Genomic DNA, 23,286 nt, shown 5'->3' on the forward strand with positions numbered 1-23,286 from the left:
TTATTCCCCACTGAACCCAGGTTAAAGACAGCTCTCAGCTGCCAAGCAGTCTTACTGGTGGAAAGAAAAATTCTCCTTCTGCAAAGTCCCGACTTTTTATCCCACTGTGGAATTTTACCAAGGGGTCCCAAGCTCCTCACCTTGAACCCACTCGCTGGATGACGAGACGTTGAAAAGCTCACCGTGCTCTGTCCGGAAGAGTTTGAACACCCGGGCAGCAGCAGAGCCGTGGTGTCCTATCAAAGAGGAGGCATCAGAAACCACACAGACCCCCAAATTAAGAAAGATGTGATGCTAAGGCAGAGAAAGTCCCCTGCACATGTAGATCTTGAAGCACTTCTTCATCTTACTTGTTTTTTTTTTTGTCCACAAGACATAGCATGTGGGATCTTAGTTTCCTAACCGGGGATGGAATCCATGTCCCCTGCAGTGAAATCACAGACCACTAACCACTAGACTGCTAGGGAAGTCCTCAAAGCATCTTTTTAGATCAAAATATTACTCCTGCTGGTTCTGATCCAGTTCTCATCTTTCCTGTGTCACTTGTTTGGGATTAAACCAATGATGATCTCTTTGCAAATGTAAACATTATCTTAGTGATCGGCCTTAAACCAGTATGGACTTTTGCCACTCATGTAACCTGGCCATTAAGCAGCTAGTCACTCAACAGTGTGTTGGAAGATGGATCAGCCACATTCTGGGGAAGGAGAAGGGTGTGTGTTTGGTCATGTCCAACTCTTTGCAATCCCAAGGACTGTAGTTCGCCAGCCTCCTCTGTCTATGGGATTCTCCAGGTAAGAATACTGGAGTGGGTTGGCATGCCTTCCTCCAGGGGATCTTCCCAGGCCGGGGATCAAACCTGCGTCTCTTATGTCTCCTGTATTGGCAGGCAGATTCTCTACCACTGCACCATCTGGGAGGAGAGTGGTTCAAAAAGCCCCTGAGCCTATTGGTCAGAAAAACCCAGGGGGGAATGGCCTTTTGCCATTTATTACCATGATACTCGATGTGGTCTTCGACGGAAGAAAAGGGATTTCCTTTCACAGTTAGGAAACTCCAAGGGTGTCTGAAAAAAAGACAACAACAAAAAGCAAAGTTTTCACCTGTCTGAGCCTGTACTGGAGTTAACATGGTGTCATGGTGAGGCTGTTTGGGGAAATGAGTTCCCGGGTTGGGCTTCCTTTTTCCAAAAGAACAAGAGCCTTTCTCAGCAAGCCTGGCTTTCCTAACCATTTGAAAGGCCATCTGACCAGCCTGATGTTTGTGGATCCTGAGCCTCTGCAATTCCATTCTGGCAGTAGATGGGGCATGAATCACAAACAAACAAGCCCGTAGACCCATATACCACTTGCCAGGCTCAATGAGGTCCTAAAGCAAGAGCTCTGAGTCCTTCAGGAAAATAAGGAGACACGCCCCAAGGGAGAAAGGTTATTTCTCTCCCAAGTCAAGCTCGAGGAAAACTGGGCAGATGTGTCTGAGTCCCCAGCAATCGGCACTGGGCCTTGGGAAGGAAAGAGATGAGTTTTTTTCATGAGGAGCGAAGGAGGAAAAAGAAGGGTCTGATTTTGAAAAGTTGCACACTCTTCTCTCCATCTAAATGTGCACTGCTCTAAGGCAGGGAGTTTTTCTTATCCACCTTTATCCAACCTCTAATGCCTAAGCCAGCCCGCTCTTACTATGAGCTATCAATAGCTCATATTTGTTTGTTTGTTTGTTTTTTATCTCATCTTCAGATCAAAGGTTGGGGTTCACTGAGGTTGGGGATTAGACTGTGTCACACTTGCTTAAAATCTTTCAATGCCTACTGACTTGGATAAACAGTAAGCTTCTCGGCCCTGAGCAAAAGGCCATCCTGTGCCCACCTTGCCAACTTCATCTCTCTTCCTTCCCCTTCTTGTTCTTTCACACACCGTCATCAATTCTTTTATGTCTGCCTTCCCTTGAGAGTTCAAGACTTCCCGCAAGACCTCACGACTTCCCGCAAGAACTCAGTATGACTAGTCCCTTCCTGGTGCTTTATTTCAATTTCTGCTCAATAATCACTTCCTGGATGAACGAACTCACAATGGGCCAAAGTTTCAGATCTTCTGCTGGTTTTAAGTGCTCTGAGTTTGTCATTCAAAGTGGGTCTATATACAAATGAACGGTAACAATTTAATTTCTGCCTATGTATCTCCTTTACTTATAGAACATATTAAGAGCACCCATCCTGAGCACTGAAGAATTAATGCTTTCAAACTATGGTGCTGGAGAAGACTCTTGAGAGTCCCTTGGACAGAAGGAGATCAAACCAGTCAATCCTAAAAGAAATCAACCCTGAATATTCACTGGGAGGGCTGATGCTGAAACTCCAATACTTCGGCCTCCTGATATGAAGAGCCGACTCATTGGAAAAGACCCCGATGCTGGGAAAGATTGAAGGCAGGAGGAGAAGGAGGCAACAGAGGATGAGATGGTTGGATGGCATCACCGACTCAATGGACATGAGTGTGAGCAAACTCCAGGAGATAGTGGAAGACAGGGAAGGAAGATAAGCAGCAGAAAAGGGAAAATATCAGCTTCAGGTCACATGGATGTCTAGAGAGGACCCACATGCCTCTCCTCCACTCCTACATCACCAATTCAAATCAACAGATAGATTAAGAGCTGGAGGCACATTTAGCATCCCCAAAGCTTGTTTTCCTGTCTCTGACACTGATCTCTTTTTAAAAAAGTAATAATACCCAAATATGTTTACTGAACAAACCACATTCTCCCTCACTGAATTGATACTGCCTATGTCATACATTGGGGCTTCCCTGGTGGCTCAGCAGGGAAAGAACCTTCCTGAAAGGCAGGAGATATAGGAGATGCAGGTTCAATAACTAGATAAGGAAGATCCCCTAGAGGAGGAAATGGCAACCCACTCCAGTATTCTTGCCTAGACAATCCCATGGATAGAGGAGCCTGGTGTGCTGCAGTCCATAGGGTCACAAAGAGTCAGATACAACTGAGTGTCTGAACAACAATCCTTTCCATGGCTCTCAAGAAGAGTTGCTAATGTTCATTGAGTTTTACTCTGTGCTACCCACAGTGGCAAATACTTTGCTCATATCATCACCTTTACCCTCCCCAGAGTCCTCTGAGCTGACTCCTGAAATATCCCATTTTACACATCACGGGGACAGTTCAAAGAGAGGGTGAGTCATTTGCATGCCATCACCTAGGAGGAGGTCCAGCCAAGACTCAAGATTCAGGACAAATTGGATGCCAGATCTTGGCCCTTCTGCTGAGGCCATATGTAGCCAGTCTCTTTGTGGTTCTACCTCTCGGTGTAGATTAACAAACTGACCTTTTGGCTTATATGACAATGAAATAGCAATGCCCTCAGTTTTTATCAACAAAAGGAGCTTTGCAATACTACAGTGTCATTGTCATCTTTGGCTGCTCAAGTTTCCTGCCCAAATCCTTCCAGAGGGAGTTGCCCAGGGGCAGGTGGAAAACGCACCCTGAAACCCGGAGCCCGGCTTCTGCTCAGGGGGACTCCACCCAGTCAGTAAAATTGCTTTGCTCAGAGCCCAGGAGAGCCTCTGGCCTGCCCCCATCTTGCCCATCTTCTGCAGAGCCGAAGGGCGGGGCATCTCTATCTCCAACAGCCACAGGAAAGATGATCTCAACTTTCCGCTAAACCGAGATCTGATTCAACACGATTCAAAGGTGTGGCTACTGTCGGATAAACCATAACACATTTATCTTGGTGCCAAAGCGTGCGCACCGCCAGAATCAGGCATGATGCTGCAAACCCAGGCAAACAGAACTCGCCCTGGAGCACATCAAAGTGCCCCTTCTGCTGGGAGGGTCTTGGCAGGGCAGAGGCACTTCATATAGGCTCTATACAGATGTCTGCCAACCCCCCAAGGCACATTATGATCCCTTTGCCAAAGGAAATGAAAATGATCATTCCTTGTACATCTGAGGCACAGCTCTTACCTGCAGTGGATACTCAATTAATATTTAGTAAGTGACTGATTGAATGAAGCAGTTTATATACACAGAGAGCTTTGAAGTTTGAAGAGTGGAATATGCTTGTAAGAAAAACTAGGTTTGCTTTAAAAACAAGTCATAATACATCCAATGCAGATGGATATGTGTGCCTGCATCCTCCAGGGTCACCCTTGAGGGTCACGTGGGCCTGGGGAAACCAAGAAAAGTTAGGTAAAGTCTGTCTGGGCTAGCGTTGCTTTAGTGTTCTGGAGCCTGGGGAAGTGATGGAAGTGATGACCGATACCTGAATCCAAGATGTAGGAAGTGTTTGCTGCCCAGTTTGGTCATTGCCTTCCTGGCCACATCATCCAAGTTTCGAGAGCCTTCATCGTTCACAGCAACAGAAAGGATCCTGCCATCGGGCACAGCATTTAAATACTGGGCCAGACGCTCACTCTCTTTCTTGGATCTATAGGTGTCAAATCTGAAAGGGACAGGGAGAGGGGATATTAATAGTCCTAACAGCAGCGCAAAAAGAGAGCTCTAAGCACCTACCTGTGGTAAGACAGCTAACGTGCCATCCAAAATGTCAAGAGTCATGATTTTTGAAGAAAAGAGCTTTTATTACAGCAAAAAAAAAAAAAAATCATCTGAGACTTGTCAAAGATAATCCATCCTCATACATATAAAGCAGCTATGAAATGGAGATCTCAATAAACCTACACCACAGGTAACAAGAATTTACAAAGGAAAGATAAAATTTTGTCATGATCCCAACTCTAAATATAAAGCATATTTATTAAGTATAAAGAGTTTTTACAATGACAATGGAAATTCCAAAAAAATTTGTCTTGGAACTTAACAAGCAAAATAGTTCTACAAGGAATCTAGAAAAATAAACCAGCATAAATAGCCAAGATTTGAGAAAAGGAAAACAAAGGCGGTTAGGGGATGGGGGTGGGGGGAATGTGTGGATGCTCAGGGGTCCTCAAACTTACTTTTAATTGTTTCCATAACCTTGTCTGACCCCCACCTAGGCCCCTTCCTTCTCTACTGACCTTTCCATGAAACATCTGCTACAATCCTAGCATATCTCAGGGTCTCATGATCATACCACAAGCCCATTCCTGCCTTCACTCTATCATTCTAACCTTCTCTCCAGCCAATCAAATGCTTACTACCTCCCCAAAGCTGATCTAAGTTCTTATTTCTCCGAGTAACCTTATGCAAGTAACCTCCAGGTGACCAGGTCTCAAGGGATCATAGCCTGCATTTCCATGTGTGTTTAGTGTTTATTAATATCTTTACTCAGACACCTTCAGCTGTCAGATTCTTGAGCCCACTGACTCATACTTTACCGAAAGGAGACAAGGAAGGAGCAGACATCCTGACTTTGGAATCTCCACACCAGCTATCAGTATAACATCTCATTATCCACTTCAATGATGAATTCAGTTTGATTGGCTGCCACAAGTAATCCATATTGTACTACTTAAGAAGCAGCGCTCTATCTGGAGAAAACCAGAGTTCAAAAGAATGCATGCACCCCAGTGTTCTGTGCCACACTACTTACAATAGTCAGGACATGGAAGCAACCTGTCTATCTACAGAGGAATGGATAAAGATGTGGTACATATACACAATGGAATATTACTCAGCCATAAAAAGGAACAAAACAACACCAGTTGCAGAGATGTGGATGGACCTAGAGACTGTCGTTCAGAGTGAAGTAAGTCAGAGAGAGAAAAACAAATATCATATTATATCACTGATATGTGGAATCTAGAAAAATGGTACAGATGAACCTATTTGCAAAACAGAGGCATAGATGTAGAGAACTAATAGATGGATGCCAAGGGGGGAAAAGGAGTGGGATGAACTGGGAGATTGGGATTGACATGTATACACTACAGTGTATAGACTAGATAACTAATGAGAGCCTACTGTACAGCACAGGGAACTCTATTCAGTGCTCTGTGGTGACCTGAATGGGAAGGAAATCCAAAAATGAGGGGATATATGTATATGTATAGCTGATTCAATTTGCTTCACAGCAGAAACTAATACAAGATTGGAAAGCAACTATAAGAGTTAATAACAAAAACTAAAATAAGAATAAATTGAGTATAATAAAATTTTTAAGAAAGAAGCAGCATCCAGGAGTCAGAGCACAGTTGAGTAGACCACTCTCTCTCCTCTGAAGGGAGGAGCTCTCTGATAGCCTTTGTGTCAATCAAGTGCATCTTGGTTGCGTTACCCCTGGGCTGAGGATTGCTCCACCCTAGGCCAAGCAGGTGGCTGTCACCAGGGGACCCATGGGGGCAATTTAGTGACTCAGGGTCTGGGCAGATCTGGGTTTGAATCCCAGCTCCAACACTCCCAAGCCTTGTGATGCTGAGCTCCTCTATCCAAGGGATTCTCCAGGCAAAAATACTGGAGTAGGTAGCCATTTCCTCTTCCAGAGGATCTTCCCAACCTAGGAGTCAAACCCTGCATTGCAGGCAAATTTCTTTTTTTTTTTTTTTTACCATCTGAGCCACCAGGGAAGTCTCTGAGCAAATTTAGCCTCACTCAACCTCAGTGCTCTCATCTGTATAAAAACAGAATCACCTCCCAGGGCATTTATGAAGATTCAGTTATATATGGTGGAGAAAGCAGTTAACACAGGGTTTTGCACAAAGTCAAGTGACTGTATTATTGTTACTGATATTCACTGGAGAGCAAGGTGAATGGGCCAGCCTACACCATATCATAGCCAGTTCTTGCTGCCTTCCTATGGATGCTCATGGCTCCTGCCCTGTTTTTGAGGAATTCAATATCCCAATCCTCCAGCAGCACCAGGACAGCTGTGCCATTCCTCATGTCTCTTTTTCTCCAAGTGGCCTGGACTGGCCTCTGCAGGCTCTGAACAAGAAGCCCTGGGAACTTACTGGTCAGGTCCAGCCTCTGCAGAGTCTACCAGCTCACACCCAAGCCTGGAGAGAGGACAGGGAGAAGAGACTTGCTGTGTCTGCCTCCCGAATATCTCTTCAGTCCATCCACTTCTATTGCCGCTGCTTCTACCTGAATCCTCGCCAGTGACATCTTTTGCCCAGACCATGTGGAAGCCTCTGAACCACCTCTGCTAGCTTTACCTTTTAAAAAATTAATTTTATGTATTTATTTTTGGCTGTGCTGGGTCTACGTTACTGCGTGGGCTTTTAGCTAGTTGCAGGGAGCAGGGGGCTACTCTTCAATGCAGTGCACGGCTTCTCATTGCAGGGGCTTCTCTTGTTGTTGATCACAGGCTCTAGGGCAATCGGGCTTCAGTAGTTGCAGCTCCTGGGCTCTGCAGCAAGACTCAATAGTTCTGGTGCATGGGCTTAGTTGCTCCATGGCATGTGGAATCTTTCCAGACTAGGGATCAAACATGTGTCACCTGCATTGGCAGGCAGATTCTTTACCATTGAGCCACCAGGGAAGTCCTGAGCTTTACTTTAGCTCTCTGCAAACAATCCACTCTCTATAGAGTAGCCAATTCTTTCAAATTAGAAGGTATTCTTCTTTATTTTTTACTTCATTTTATTTATTTAATTTTACAAATTTTTAATTGGTGGATAATTGCTTTACAAAGTTGTGTTCATTTCTGCTGTACAAAAATGTAAATCAACCGTAAGTATATGTTAATGTATATATAAGGAATCTAGAAGAATGGTACTGATGAGCTTATTTGCAGGGCAGGAATAGAGATGCAGATGTAGAAAATGGTCTTGTGGACACAGCAGGGGAAGGAGAGGGTGGGACGAATTGAGAGAGTAGCATTGACATATACATACTCCAATATGTAAAACAGCTAGCTAGTGGGAAGCTGCTGTATAGTGCAGGGGGTCAGAGTGGTGCTCTGTGATGACCTAGAGGGGTGGGCAGGGGAGGTGGGAGGAAGGCCCAAGAGGGAGGGGATAATGTAAATGTGGTGGCTTAGTTGCTAAGTTGTGTCCGACTCCTACAACCCCATGGACTGTATGTAGCCTGCCAGGCTCCTCTGTCCATGGGATTCTCTAGGCAAGAATACTGGAGTGGGTTGCCATTTCTTTCTCCATAGTTATGGCTAAATCAGATCATTTTTTTTCTTAAAGTATTTTGGTGGTTTTGCATTCTACTAATAAAACCTACCTCCTCACTGGGCCTCCCAGGCCGCACACCTGCCTCTGCCTGAAACTCCGACATCACTGCATGTCGTTTCCATCACTCTCTGCCCTCCCACCTCTCTGCTGGCCCTTCCGTCCTATGAGAACATCACGCACTTTCTCAGCCCTGGCCCTTTGCACTTGCTGCTCTCAGTCTTGAACAATCATTCCCTGACTCAGCCTCACCCCAAAGTCCTCGGCTCAAATGTCTCTTGTTTACACTAGGCTCCCTGACCACGTGATGTAAGATGACCTTCCTGAGTTACTCTGCACCACCTATGTCTTCCCCCTAATTACTGATGATCCCAGCCTAAAACTATGCTGTGTGTACATGTGGATATGTGTGTATGAATGTGCCTGTTCCTGTTCAATTCAGCTCACGAGGAAGATGCCTCAGGAAGGAGAGTCCTAACTCCTTGAGATCAAGGATTTCTGTTTTGCTCACGGCTCAGCACCCTGAGTGGCCTCTGGCTAGGACACACGTCCATAAGTGTGTGTTGAATGAATGAATGTGTTGATGTGAAGGCAAACCTTACCTGTCAGAATGGATAACTGTTCCTGATTTGGGGTCGATGACATGGACAATGACTCCACGGTGACCCCAGCTCCTTTCAAAAAAATAGCCTCCCTCTTCCAGGCCACCTGGGTGAAGAGTCTTGTTCAGAAACGTCCAAGAGAGCTTCTTCTGTCCATGCAACTCAAGGGTACCTCCTCTGTCGACACCAATGTACTTGAGGCCAAAGTAGGGGTCTAGCTGAATGCCATCATCAGCCCTATGAGAGAAAACGGCTCTCTGTGGTCGGCCAACATCTCTGTTTAGTGGCTGCTTAGCCCAGAGGGGATGGCATTGCTGCTGACTCCCACTGTGGCCACCGTAGAACCAATCACACCTGGTGACTGCCCAAGATCAGTAGACACAGACATAACATGAACAACCAAGACAGTCCCAAGCCAGAACAAAATGAGTCCAACAGGCCAAGCAGAAATACTCATCAACAGTCAACATGTTGGCACTTCTTTCCAGGTCTAAGTGCATTATATTTTGGTCCATATCAGATGTGGAATCACCTGGACAACTACTGCATACCCTGTGTATTCTTGGCTACCACTTCTGAGAACTCTCAATTGCTTGATGATGGAGCACAGCCAGAGGCAAATACTGCCTGGAATTTTTCTTTATCTTGTCCATCAGAGCCTATTAATAAACATTCACAGAGACTCCCTGAGCCATGACATGATTAGAAAGCAGCTGAAAGGCTGGCAGGGGTTTCTGAAACTTAAGTCCAGACCTGAGCCACAGTAAATAAAATACCTCGTGTACCTCTCCAACTCACCCAAATCACCAGTGTCTGTCTTGCTCGTGATTGTGATCTGGCAGGATGTAATGAGAATTCCTTTCTTGCACTAAAGGCTTGCTGTCTCACCCTCCTCTCTTCTATGGACAATCTCCCCCGCATCAGATCCAAGGGTGGCATGCTACTCACGGTAGCGTGGGGACCGTCTACCCACCTTCCATACAAAACGATGCTGAAATTGCCCTGGAAAGGGCAGAGGGCACTCCCAGCATGCAGCTCTCCTCCGCTGTCAATCAGGATGTGCCGGGTACGCAAAACAATGGCCTCATCTTGGTCTTTAATGACTAGCTTTCCTGAAAAGGTAGGAATGGAGTGAGGTTGAAGAACACAAGTGTTAGTGATAAGATTTGAGCAGAGAGACAGGCAGACCTCCCAAGCCCCCCATCTCCTCCAGGCAGGCAAGAAGGCCTCCTTCATGTACTTCTGTGTTTGCTGTGCTTGTGATGTTTACTTTTCTCTGTCTTGCGATGGGTAAATATTGCCTGCGTGGTTTTCTGCCTTCACTGTGTGCTCTGCCTTCAATGAGTAAGCATCTGAAAGTCAGATAAGTGGAACTGCTCAGAGCACCAATGAGGAGTTTCCTCTATAAATGCTTCTTTCATTAAGATTGGACTCTGACAAGGCATTCCTCCAGTGCTCAGAGCTGATGGTTATCTCCAACAACCAGATGCTCTGACCTGAGCTCTAAGCATGTGACATTTGTTTTGTCCATCTAAAGTTATGGCAACCTGCATCTATCTGCTGGGCTCAGAGGCAGCAGACCAGCGAGATGGGATGGGGAGTTTAGGGGGAAGGAGACTGGCTTACCTCCCTCTGAGATGTGGATGGAGTAGACGGTGGCAGAAGAGGTGAGCAACAGGGCTCTGCCCTGGCCGATGTACACACAGTGGGCTGGGTCATGGCCAGGGTTCCAGGGCTGCAACTCAGGCCACTGGTCAGGGCACTCAGCTGACCCTGCCAAGTACAGAGAGGTGTCACTGCCGCCATCCACCAACCTCCCCAGCAAGGATGGCACAGATCATGGGGTGGCAGGAGCTATCATGCGCTTTCTTGGCTCTGGCTTCCTCCCTGCTAGAGCTAAAAGCAGGGCCTTAGAGAGAAAAGAGAACCCCTGACATAGGAGCCCTGGGATTTATTCCCTGCCCTTCAATAGTTCATCATGCATTTTCTGTGAATTTCCTTCTTCTGGGCTCAGTTTTTCCCTTTATTGAATGAAGGGTAGACCAGATGACTCCTTAAGATATTCCAGGATCTAAAGTTAAACAATGGTATATCTAGATTACTTCTATTCCAAGGCATCCTTTCCCCTGGAAAGAATGTTTGAAAAGTTGGCAAAGCCCTTTCCCCTTCTGCATGAGAACTTGACTTTTAGTTAATTAGTTCTCCCTGTTCCCTAGAAACCTGAGAAAGATAGTATTCTATAAACCATGCTACCAAGCAACATTAATTATAACAAAAGTGACCCCTGCTTCATCAGTGGCATCTAAACCAGGAACTATGAGGTACAGTGGTAAAGAATCTGCCTGCCAATGCAGGAGATACAAGAAATGCATGTTCAATCTCTGGGTTGGGAAGATCCCCTGGAGAAGGAAATGACAACCCACTTCAGTCTTCTTGCCTGGAGAAGCCCATGGACAGAAGAGCCTGGCAGGCTACAGTCGAGGGGGCTATGAAGAGTCGGACATGACTGAGTGACTGTGCATACACACAGTCGTTATATTTATAACGATCCTGCTGGAGATGTCTTACTATGGGCTTCCCTGAGTGCAGGGACTCTGATAACTGGGCACATCCCACACGGCAACCCTGAAAGTTACATCTATGGAGTGGCTCTGATGGGGCAATTCCACACCTGTCCAATGATGGCCTTGTTTCCTCTCACCTAAGGAGCTGTTACCTGGGAAACCAAAGAAGATAACTTCTGGGAGGCTTGTGGGATGTTAGTAAGACCACTCCCATGAAAGAGGCATGCCTGATGAAACACCAATGGCAGGTAGTGTTTCTGTCCTAAACCCTTCAAAGTTAGCCTGATGCTCATTATGGTCTGCAGGATTCCCTGGTAGCTCAGCAGTAAAGAATCTGCCTGCAATGCAGGAGACATGCGTTTGACCCCTAGGTTCAGAAGATCCCCTGGAGGAAGGGCATGGCAACTCAGTCCAGTATTCTTGGAGAATCCCATGGACAGAGGAGCCTGGCAGGCTACAGACCATAAAGTCACAAAAAGTCAGACTCTACTGAAGCAAGTAGGCACACATGCACAGCCTGTGGTAGCCTCGTGAGTCTGAAGGTTTAGCTGAGCTCAAAGCGCCCATGGTGGGTGTTACACTGCAAATAGAAGCATTGGGAAGAGTCCCTCCTTCTACTGCTCAGAAAGATCTATACCCCAGTGGGGTACCATGAACAGAGAAGACTGTCTCAGAAACAGGGAGACTCTCCCTGAAGGGGAAAGCGATCAGAAGAGGCCACGGGCAAAACAAGATGAGAATGCTTGCTCAGTGAACAAGCCTCAATGTCCTCTTTTTTTTTCTCTCACTAGGAATTAAGTTGTGAGCCTGAAACAGGAGATTTTTAAATACCTGGGGAGGGGATGGAGCAGCGGGAAGGTGTGTGTCCATGCTGTCACTTCAGTCTCGTCAGACTCTGCCACCCCATGGAATGTCACCCACCAGGCTCCTCTGTCCGTGGGATTCTCCAGGCAAGAATGCTGGAATGGGTTGCCATTCCCTTCTTCAGGGTATCTTACCGACCCAGGGATCGAACCTGTGTCTCCTGCATCGCAGGCAGATTCTTTACTGTCTGAGCTACCAGGGAAGCCCATGATCTTATGTGCTGTATCTTAATGCACCAGATCTTATGGCAAATCAGGAAGGGAACATGAAGGTCAGGTGGCTCCCACACAGCAGGCTGGCTGGCAGCTGTGTGTTTTTCATCTGTTCCACCCTACCCTGAGTATTTGATAAAATTTCAATTGGTTGCCATCCTTTAACAAGTAGAGAGCTTTTATGCAAAAGTTTATATTTCTGGCTTCTCTTAAAAATTCAATAGACCCTGCAGTAGGTGCCCTCCTCTTCCCATGTGGGAGCCGTTGGCTAGGACTAAGAAGGGTGAGTTCCTTAAGAGAGGCCTGCATTCTACAGGTGACCACATCTCTACCTGGCCAGCTTCACTGCTTTGCATCACGTGCCTGGCACCTGTAGACACTGAATTTGAAACCCCCAAAGCTGCCTGATGAAACCAAAGCACAGGGTAAGACCTGCCCAGGGTCACTGAGTCAGCAGGGTCAGGCCAGAAGCCCGTGGCCCTGCCCCTACCCCGAGGCTCCTGCTCCTGGCCCCCAGTCCCTTGCTTTCAGAAGTGGCTACACCTTCTTTGTTGCAGTGGCTTACCTGTGGATGCGGCACCACGAAAGTGGGCTAGGATGAACCAACCAATGGTCAGCATCACCCTAAAGGAGACGTCCAGCCTGTGAGCAGCTCCCATCCTGGCAGAGTACTCCCTGAAACAGAAGCACACAGAGTCAGACCTGCAAGATTACCAGGCTGGAGTCAGTGTATGGGGCAGACACACATAGAGACACACAGGGCACGTGCACACACAGAAGCCATGCCAGCATGGGCACCCTCCAGCCGGCCAGTGCCGAGTCTTCAGCTGCCATGACTCAGGATTGGGCAGATCGGGGCATGCCAGCCCCGTTATCCACTTCCTGCCTGTGTCCTGCAGCTCAGAGACCCAGTGACGGATGGAATTTCATCCTTTGTGCTTGAGCTTGCTACCCTCCAGAATAAAGCTTTATTTTTTCTTCTTCTTAAGTCAAAAAACAGAGAAAACCAAAAAACACTCCCACTGAACATGTGCTGGAAAATAGATGCCATTAACTTCCTGTGTGATTGCAGCTGATTTGATTATCCTCTCTGGGCTTCAGTTTTCTAATCTGAAAAATGAGGCTGTGGACTAGCTGATTTCTAATGTTGAGAGTCCCTTGGACTGCAAGGAGATCCAACCAGTTCATCCTAAAGGTAATTAGTCCTAAATATTCATTGGAAGGACTGATGCTGAAGCAGGAATTTCAATATTTTGGCCACCTGATGCGAAGAACTGACTCACTGGAAAAGACCCAGATACTGGGAAAGATTGAAGGTAGGAGGAGAAGGGGACAACAGAGGATGAGATGGTTGGATGGCATCACCGACTCAAGGGACATGAGTTTGAGTAAACTCTGGGAGTTGGTGATGGTCAGGGAAGCCTGGCATGCTGCAGTCCATGGGGTCGCAAAGAGTTGGACACGACTGAGTGACTGAACTGAACTGACTGAGTGTTAGTCTGTGCTTCTAAAACAAGTCTTGATGATAATATTGAGATCTTAAATAGGATGCCTGTGTATTATAAACCTTTTTAATATTACCCATCCAAGAGGAAGGCAGGGCAGAGATAGTTAATTGTCCCCTAATATCCATTTTCCCTGGAAAAGAACCCGTGTGTGCCCCTATCTGGGCACACAGCCACCTAGAATAATGGCTACCTTCTTCAGTCTCAGGAATTGTTTTAGCCAATATGGCAAAAGTACAGTGTGTGAATTCCAGGATATGTCCTCACAGAAGAGGGGAAGCCTTTCTCCATGCCCCCCACCTTGCTGGCTGGAATATGGATATGATGGCTGGATCTTTAGCAGCTATCTTTGGCCACATAGGTAGTTGGAGCCTTGTGCTGAAGATGGTAGCGCTAGGCTCTGACTCCATGGAGAACTGAAATAGCCCTAGACTCTGGATTTATTTTTCTGTGTGACAGAATTAAATTAATTTTATTTCATTTCTATTTTATGAAAGCCACTTTTTTTTTCCTTTTACTCAGACAGAAGCTGACTATGGGAATTTGTCTAGGTAATCCTCAAGACAGGAACTTAAAAAAAAAAAATAGATGACTGATGCCCCTTTCAGAATATAATGCTCTTGGAGAAAGATCTCTGTCCTCGAGTACTCTGTTGCGCACTAGAGTACGTAAACGAGGCTGGGAGAGCAGCCTGCTCCAACTCCCCTGCCCATGTCCTCAGATCCTCCCCGGAGCCTGGAAACAAACAGATATTCTCCCACACGGAGGAATGGGCCAGATGTCTCTCATGCCACACAGGCTCCTGCCTCTGAACCAGCTCAGGGATAAATCTGATCATCCCTGACCTCCCAGATCCAGGTGAAGTGCTTTGTGTGAGTTCAGTGAGTTGGAATAGGCAGGAGGGTCTGAAAGAAAGCGCCCTGGCCTTGTGCCTGGTCCCTCCCGCACAGGTGCACTGGGGAGGCCGGGGGAGGGAGGCACAATGCTCTCAGCATCAACGCCCACAGTGTCCTCCTGGCGGGCACCCTGCCTGGCCCTGGCCTGACCTGGAGAGAACAACAGGACCCATTCTAGTTGCCTCAACAGAGCCGCTGGAGTGGGGCATCGAACAGTGCCTTTCTCCCCATGGCCCCCAGAAGAGGGGGTCTGTTTTCACGTTCTTTGCAAGAGAAAGAAGGGGACGCTGGGGACAGGAGTGTCTTGTGGTCCTCAGGGAAAGCCAGGGCCCAGCTCTTGAACCTCCGTCTGTTCAGCAAAACCAAAACTGACTTGTTCTTTGCTGCTAAGAAGCCCCAAGCCATCCTGGGGCTTCATGAACCTGAACTTCGGGCCATGAGCTAGGAGAGGAATGTGGCCGACACTAAGCAGGGTGGTGCCCAGGGGATGGGAGGCAATCTGGGTGTGGGCATTCCTCCAACCTTAACTTCTGGGTGACCCTCACCCAGGCATGTGCTTCTCTGGGCCTCGACTCCTGATATGCACAGTGGAAGGTTGGGATACAGGGATTTGTGACCCTGACACCTTCTGATTACAGCCTAGGTCATTTCAGAGACAAAAATCGTCAGTTTCAGGATGGATGTAAAAACAATTCCACTGGGCAGGATAATGCTCAAAATCTTTCTCCTAACATGAAACAGATCTGCTGTGTCTGAGGCACTGGAGGCAGAGAGAACTGCAGCCCCCTGCCTCAAAGAGCTTGTGACCCCACATTGCCCGGGGAGGGGTGGGGTGGTCCTCCGGGCTTTTGTGCCCCCTGAGTGGCTTCCAGGGCCCTAAGCCCAGAAACATGGAGAAAAGTCCTGCTGATATGCATCCCAAAGGTTCTCAAATTTCAATTGGGACTTCTTCCCCAGGGGAGGAGGACAGCTTTTCCACTTGGCCACGGACAGCATTCTGGCAGCGGGAGCTGGACTCAGCTTCTCTAGCTGGCAAGATATGGTCTGGAAACGGTGCCCAGCCGCGGAAGGCCTGGGAAGCACGCAAGTTGGCTAACAATGCTAGAAGCTTCCTCGGGGAGCTGCTGGCTGGAGCCTGGCTGGGTCCTGCAGGTCGTGAGCTGGCCCCTTTGTTGCAGGGCACGGTGAGCCCCTCGGGTAGAGTCGTGTGCAGGAGGAACGACTGGAACTCCAGGACACTCTGCTTCACAAGGCTTCACAATAACAAGCTAAAGTCTTCCAGAAGCTCGGCACCCCCACTCTATCTAGCTGTAGCTCCGAGTGTCTGCCAGGCCTCCCAGGAACGCAGAGGGGCAGGGCGTCTGTCTCTGCCTCTCCTCGCTGCCATCACACAGCCCGGGCGGGGGCTCTGCTCTTCCTCCAGCTGCCCTGGGGTAGTAGAAGCCATCACCTGAAGGAGAAGAGAAGCACAGGGTTATTCGAGCCTCCAGAGAGGCCCCTGAACCCCCAGAGGAGCAGCATTAGCAGGTCCACGCCCCACAGCATCCCGCCCCCAGGGGCAGGCGGGCCCTTGCTGCCTTCAGAGCCTGCAGCCAGCAGAAGCCAACTCCCTTGAGGGATTACCATGAAGAGAGGGAGGAGAAGGGGGTGGGGTAGGCTCAGTGTAAGCCTGAGGGTGGGGGCTGGGGGTGGGGGGCGGGAAGTGGGAGAGAGTGTGTGTGGAGAGGTGCGGTAGGGCTGCAGGGGGACCCGGAAGCTGGTTTGGGCGGTGGGACAGCACGGACAGCTGTCACTCTCTGTCACATCTGCACCAAGGCAAGTCTCATTTCCCACAAACCTAGGCTCGGCTCAGACCAGCAGGACATTGTGGGGACCTGGAGCACAGGCCCCAGAGGCCTCCAGGCCAGCCATGTAGCTCAACATCAGGAAAATCATTTGACCACTCAAGCCTTGCTTTTTTAACACATAAAACTGAAATAATGCCTCTTAAACTCCAAGGTCATTTTGATTCTCACTTGAGGATCAAACGAGAGGCTCTATAGAAGATGGTAACACTCTGGGCCTGACCCGTGGTCAGTACACAAGTTGTGGGAGCTGCTGGTATGAAGGATGCTTGCTACTAAGGGAGAAAGAGCCTGGGAGATGAACTCTGAGAACCTGATCTGAGTTCCAGCTCTCAACAGTCATGTGACCTTAGACAAGTCGTTCAACCTCTCTGGGCCTTAGTTGTCTCATTCTTAAAATGGGAACAATAATACTCCTCATAAGCAGGAGGGTTTCCCTGGTGGTTCAGATGGTAAACAATCTGCCTGCAATGCAGGAGACTGAGTTTGATCCCTGGGATGGGAAGAGCCCGTAGAAAAGGAAATGGCAACCCGCTCTAGCATTCTTGCCTGGAGAATCCCATGGATAGAGGAGCCTGGTGGGCTACAGTCCATGGTGTCACAAAGAGTCAGACATGACTTAGGATCTAAACTACCATCGCCACCAAGCAACTTGCCAGTTAGCATCAGGCTCACAGAATGTAGGAGCTGATGGGATCAGAGACCCTTTCTAGCCAGCCCTTGGCTGTGCACCTAAACCATGTGGAGAATTTGTTAAAATGTGGATTCTCATTCTGCGGGTCTGGGGTGGGATCTGATTCTGCATTTCCAACCAGCTCCCAAGTGAGGCTGCCTCTGCTGTTGGGCTGTGGGCCATGCTTTGAGTAGCAAGGATCTCGTGCAGTCCCACCCTCCCATTTTACAGATGAGTAAACTGAGACCCACAGTGCAGAAGATTGTTGCTTATAATCAGGAGCAGTAAATGGATCAGAGAATTGCCATCTGACTCCAAATTATGGGGCACACGCTACCTTCCTGGCCACCCTGCTTGTTTGGGTGCAAAGGGAGAGGTAAGACTGGGCCCATTTCTGTTTCAGCCCCTGTTTCAACTGGGACATAGCTTTCAGTCACAGTTTGGATAGTAAACACTTGCCTCAGGAACCCTTTATACTTCCATAAAGTCTTAAAATTATCTTCCCCAAACAAAATACTTCCTCTGAGAGGGGAAATCCCCAGTGGGGAGCCACCTGCAGAACCAAGGAGGAGAGTTTCATGTGATGAGAGAACTTCACCATCACAGATCACTCCCACCCCCAAGAATATCTGAACAAATCCTGTCGGGTCCTGCTGTGGCATCACACCCAGATCTCTCATCTCATCACCAGATCAGCCACCGGGGCTGGTAGCAACAAAGCCTTCCACCATCAGAGCAGGTAGGAAGGCAGGTCTATAACCAGTCTCCCCTCCTGTTCATGTAACACACATGGACTGTGCATCCCACAAGTGGGCACTGCACTGGTCCTGGTGGAAAAGGAAGTGAGATCCCTGCCCCCACAGGGATCCCGAGGTCCCATTACCCTCCGCATCAGGCATTGCAGTCTAAATGATGAGCCTGACTCTTCTGCAAACCAGATGTTCCCTAATGAAGAGTTCCTCAATGACTTATTGGAGATTAAATACTGGAGTAAACAACTGAGCCACATTGACATATCTAACTTGCCCTTTGGTTTAGAACTAGGCTATCCAATACACTAGCAGCAAGTCATGTGTGACTATGGACATTTAAATTAAAATCAGACACAGTTAAGACTCAGTTCCTTGGTCACGCTAGGCACTTTTAAGAGTTTGGTCACCACTGGTAGCTAGTGGCTACCGAGAGGTAAAGAATCTGCCAGCTACTGCAGGAGAGGCAGGATATGGGGGTTTGATCCCTGGGTGAGGAAGATCCCCTGGAGGAGCAAATGGCAACCCACTCCAGTATTCTTGCCTGAAGAATCCCATAGACAGAGGAGCCTGGCAGGCTACAGTCCATGAGATCGCAAAGAGAGTCAGACACGACTTAGCTACTAAACAACAGCAACCACGTTGGGCGCATAGATCTACAACATTTCCATCATTGTAGAAACTTCTAGTTTAGAGCCTCGATACTCAGAGTGGTTTAGAAGATCAAACTAGAGTGAGCTTTGAGACGGTTCAGAGCAACGGTTTTTATGGTGGCATCCTTGACTCCACCATTTAGAACCTCAGATTCTCAGCCCCACTGCAGACCTACTGACTGGCTGATTCAAACTCCAGGGGTGGGCCAGCCATCTGTGTTTTAACAAGTCCTCCAGGGATTTTGATGTTGCTCAAGAACCACCAGTTCAGAGAATCAACTTAGTCCAGAGACACTTGTCAACCACCAGTTAAGTGTCAACCTCAGGAATGCTTGGCAGAACCTTGGCTAAGCATGCAGACTGTGTGACAAGATCCAAATTTAAGCCTCAGATCTCCCATTTAGGAGCCGTGGGTGAACTTCGCCATTCATTTAACTGTCAAGCCTGCATTTCCTCAGCTGTAAAATGAGGGGATCATTGCAGCTTCCTTTCAAGGGTACTAGACGGATTGAGAGATATAGGGACAGTGAGTGGTCTGCTGGACTGTAAGCTGCCATTTGTCAGTTTATCACCATCAGCCCTGTGGTTTCTGTTTAATGCCTGACTTACTTCGGCCAATCATTGGCCTGACTTACCAAATGGGATTTTTTTACCTCTTTCACTGACAGATAGGTAGTGCTATGCCATTCCCTGAGAGGTACCGCTACACAAAAATGCTTTTTCAAAAGCTCAACACAGAGGACTTTACATAGGAAACTCATGCCCAGTGGAGTGACGTATTTATGGAGCGGGGGGAAAACACAAATGTGACCTAGTGGACAGCCCACCCTGGGCTCTGGGCAAAAGTTCTGCCTGGACAGTGTGAAGTGTGGCAGACACGGCGGGCCAGAGTCATGAGTCCTGAAATAGCTTTCTTATTAGAAAAAGTACGAGGGACTTCCCTGTCGGTCCAGTGGTTAAGAATCCGCCTTCCAACGCAGGGGGTGCAGGTTTAGCCCTTGTTTGGGGAATTAAGATCCCACACATGCAACTGGGAGTTCTCATGTCACAACTTAAGACCCTGAGTGCCAACAAGACCCAGCGCAGCCAAATAAGTAATTCTTTTTTCTAAAGATTGTTGGCGAGGTAGGGGAGACGACTGTCCCCTCTGAGACCCAGGAGGAGGAAGTCCTTTGGGTTGGTTGTTTGGTTCATGTTTTATTTCACAAGGGCTTGGCTTATGGCTCAGATTCAAGCAAAACAGAGCTCCCAAAAGGGAAGAGGAGGGAGGCAAAAATAAATAAATAAAAGATGACTTATTGACACTCCCCAGTATTAAATTACCACTCTTCTGAAAGATTCCATGGATGAAGACACAACACCTGTGGGGTGAGGGGGTCTGTTGGGAAGGTGGCAAAGGGGGAGAAGGAAATAGTACTCAAAGCAGATCTGTGCGGGACTCTCCTGGCAGTCCAGTGGCTAAGTTTCCCCACTCCCAATGCAGGGGCCTGGGTTGGATCCCTGGTCCGGGAACTAGATCCCACACGCCACAACTCAGAGTTCACACGCTGCAACTAAAGGTTCTGTGTGCTGCAAATAAGACCTAGCACAGCCAAATAAATATTAACACAAAACAACAAAAAAAGAAGAAAGCAGATTTGTTCTTAGTCCCAGACTGTTACACCAACTTCCTGCTGACCCCTGATGGACTCGAGCATGCTCTGTTAATTCCTTGACTAAAATGTTTTTTCTCTACCACCATGCTTCCAGCTGCCACACTTGACCTTTGGAGATTGGCTATTTGTTTTAAGCTTCCCTGTCTACCTCCCCTGAGGAATTCGCCCCTGGCCCTAAAGTCTACAGCAATTGCTTCTTCCTCTTCATCCACAGCTTACTGATCAAACCTTTCTTTAAATTCTCTCATTCTGTCTTTGGAGCACCTTGATGTCTTCCACACTGGGCTATAGGCTCCTGAAAGGTGGCCACTACATAAACCCATTTTTCTTTCCTACAACCCGGCACACAGTGGCTGCCCAATGGACGTGGACAATGAGCAAATGGGTTTGCCCAGCAACTGCTGGAGGAACAACCCACTTGGAGGTTTGCCTGCTCTGCGACTTTGGGCTCTGTGTCCAGTGATCTCTGAAAAAACAGGTGGGAGTGCTGAAGCAGAAACCGGAGGCAATGAACAAGCCAATAAGTTTTTAAATTATAACTGTTTTTCAAAACATCCTTTTAAGGCTTGCCCTCAATTGAGGAAAAAAAGAATAACTTTCCTTTTTAAACTGGTTTTCTTTTTTTTAAACCTTTCTATTTTGTATTGGAGTATAGCTGATTAAGGGCTTCCCGGTGAAAGAACTCGCCTGCCAATGCAGGAGACTTGAGAGACACAGGTTCGATACCTGGTTTAGGAAGATCCCCTGGAGGAGGGCATGGCAACCCACTTCATTATTCTTGCCTGAAGAATCCCATGGACAGAGGAGCCTGGTAGGCAACAGTCTATGGGGTTGCAAAGAATCGGACATGACTGCAGCGACATGCATAGCTGATTAACAATGTTGTGATAGTTTTAGGTGGACAGCAAAGGGACTCAGCCATACATATACATGTATCCATTCTCCCCCAAAACTCCCCTCTCACCCAGGCTGCCATATGACATTGAGCAGAGTTCCCTGTGCTCTGCAATAGGTCCTTGTTGGTTAAAACTGGTTTTCTCCCCTATGATCATGGAGGAAGAGAGGAAGTCAGATTACTAATATGGGTGCTTCTCCCAAGACTCACCAAGTCCAAGGCCAGCCTGCCTCTGCCACTGCCTGAGGTGCCCAGAGGCTGCAGCCAAGGATCCTGGCTTCTTCCAGCAAACCCAGAACTCTCTGAAGAGGGCAATGTCTACTCTAAACGTAACCCAGGACTTCCTTGGTGGTCCGGTGGTTAAGACTCCAGGCTGCCAATGCAGGGGGCATGGGTTCCATTTCTGGTTGGGGAACTAAGATGTCACGCAGGCCGTGTGACACGGCCAAAATATTAAAAAATAATAATAATAACCCAAGTGTCGTGGTGTCCCAATTCTTTCCAAGTATACAGGTGTGGGGAGAGAGCACCCTGCTAGGCCAGCTGGGTCCCCCTCTACCTTGTCCCTTTGGCCCCAACATTGAGTCTTCAGGGCACATGATGCTTTCTGCCATTACAAAATCGGTCTCCCAGGAGCCTCCCAAGATTGCCCTTCCCTGCCACTGGGCATCTATCTGGTCTTACCAGTTCATCAGATGGGGCCACAGATAAGCAACCCCCATCTGGAAAGACAGGGTACATTCCAGCAGCCCACCCCAGCCTCCTCAGCCTCTTTCATCTCCTTATGTATCAGTAGATACATCAGTAGATGTAAGTAGGTTTGAGGGGATAAGTCATTGTAACTTAGTCACTAAGTCGTGTCTGACTCTTCTGCAACCCCATGGACTGTTGCCTGCCAGTCCATGGGATTTCCCATGCAAGAATACTGCAATATGTTGCCATTTCCTTCTCCAGGGGATCTTCCTGACCCAAGGATTGAACCCATGTCTCCTGCATTGGCAGTGGGATTCTTTACCACTAGAGCCGCCTGGGAAGTCAGGAACTGCCACAACGAGGACAAGTTGAGCTGGGTCCCAACTCTGGCTTTGCAGGTCCCAAACCACAGAAGGCACAGAAGCCCCACCAGCTGACTCTCCTCTCCTTGCCGAAGGAAAGCTCATCAGGGAGCCTGAGATGCTGCCTGGCTATGGGGCGTTAGTCCTTTGCACCCTGTCCCAGGCAAACGCCCCGAGGTCCAGCCGTCAGAGCCCTGTGTACCCCCGAGACTGGCAGCTGGAAAGTCAGGTGGTGCTCAGAGCAGCCTGATCACAGAGTACAGCGACCCTCAAAGGGGATCCTCTCCCAGGACAGAGTCAGAACATGGAGCCGCCTGTGTCAGACCGCGGGCTCCACATCTTTCTGGTGGGTGGTGGCCACCGTCCTAGCTAGATAAGTGACTGTAGCCACAAACACTTCATCTGCTGTGTTTTTTAACCTAAAATATTAGCATCAGCAGTTGGTGTGGCACTTCTCCTGACCTGCAGTTGCCCCATAGATGTGCCCACTTGAGTCTGAGACTCCAGAAAGATTGCTATGAAAATGCCCCCGCCCTCCCCCACCACCGCCACCTCCTGGGATATCTGCTGGCCCCCTCCTATCCATCCTCCACAGGGAGACGTGTTGGCTCGATCCCACAAATACCTTTGTTTCAAAGAGCAGAAAATCCGTGCTAAATAAGAGGGAGGGTGCAGCCTGCGCCGAGACACAGCAAAGACAAACACAGCACGAGACCTGAAGCACCTTCGGAGTGACGCTCAGGAGTCTGGACTTTATCCTGAAAGCTGGGGTGGGGGTGGGGGACACTGGCAGAGCAGAGGAGCCAGGGTAACACAAGTATTTTGTAAGGATGCTGCTGGCGGGGACGGAGGGAAGGGACGGGCGAGAACCAGAGTGCCGCCCAGAGGACTCTGTTGGAGTTGGATGAATCAAACACATATTTATTGAGGGCCTCCTGTATGCTGGTTCTAGATGCTGGACTATAGAGGAAACCACTCAGGAAAAGACCCTGCCCTGGGTTAGGTTAGGGCTTAGTCTACTGGGGGTGGGTGGGAGCAGAGAAAGCATAAAGAACA

General features: G+C 48.2%; 1 protein-coding gene across 3 annotated transcripts in view; it reads right to left on the reverse strand.

Moving 5' to 3' along the window:
* CEMIP (cell migration inducing hyaluronidase 1) overlaps nucleotides 1-23,286 on the reverse strand; it is a 159,330-nt gene that overhangs the window by 54,074 nt on the left and 81,970 nt on the right. For 2 of the 3 annotated variants that reach the window (XM_055417951.2, XM_055417950.2), the window contains 8 exons: nucleotides 15,252-16,156; nucleotides 12,871-12,980; nucleotides 10,292-10,438; nucleotides 9,639-9,777; nucleotides 8,666-8,902; nucleotides 4,268-4,447; nucleotides 996-1,066; nucleotides 141-236 (listed from right to left, as the gene is read on the reverse strand). In XM_055417951.2, coding sequence (XP_055273926.2) covers nucleotides 141-236; nucleotides 996-1,066; nucleotides 4,268-4,447; nucleotides 8,666-8,902; nucleotides 9,639-9,777; nucleotides 10,292-10,438; nucleotides 12,871-12,980; nucleotides 15,252-15,259 — 988 coding nt within the window. In that variant the 5' untranslated portion in view covers nucleotides 15,260-16,156. The remainder of the gene's footprint in view (nucleotides 1-140; nucleotides 237-995; nucleotides 1,067-4,267; nucleotides 4,448-8,665; nucleotides 8,903-9,638; nucleotides 9,778-10,291; nucleotides 10,439-12,870; nucleotides 12,981-15,251; nucleotides 16,157-23,286) is intronic. The other variant, XM_055417952.2, reaches the window with a different exon arrangement.

The sequence above is a fragment of the Moschus berezovskii genome, chromosome 21 (genome assembly GCF_049115385.1).
Source record: "Moschus berezovskii isolate FMDL1 chromosome 21, NW_MosBer_1.0, whole genome shotgun sequence".
Taxonomy (NCBI): domain Eukaryota; kingdom Metazoa; phylum Chordata; class Mammalia; order Artiodactyla; family Moschidae; genus Moschus; species Moschus berezovskii.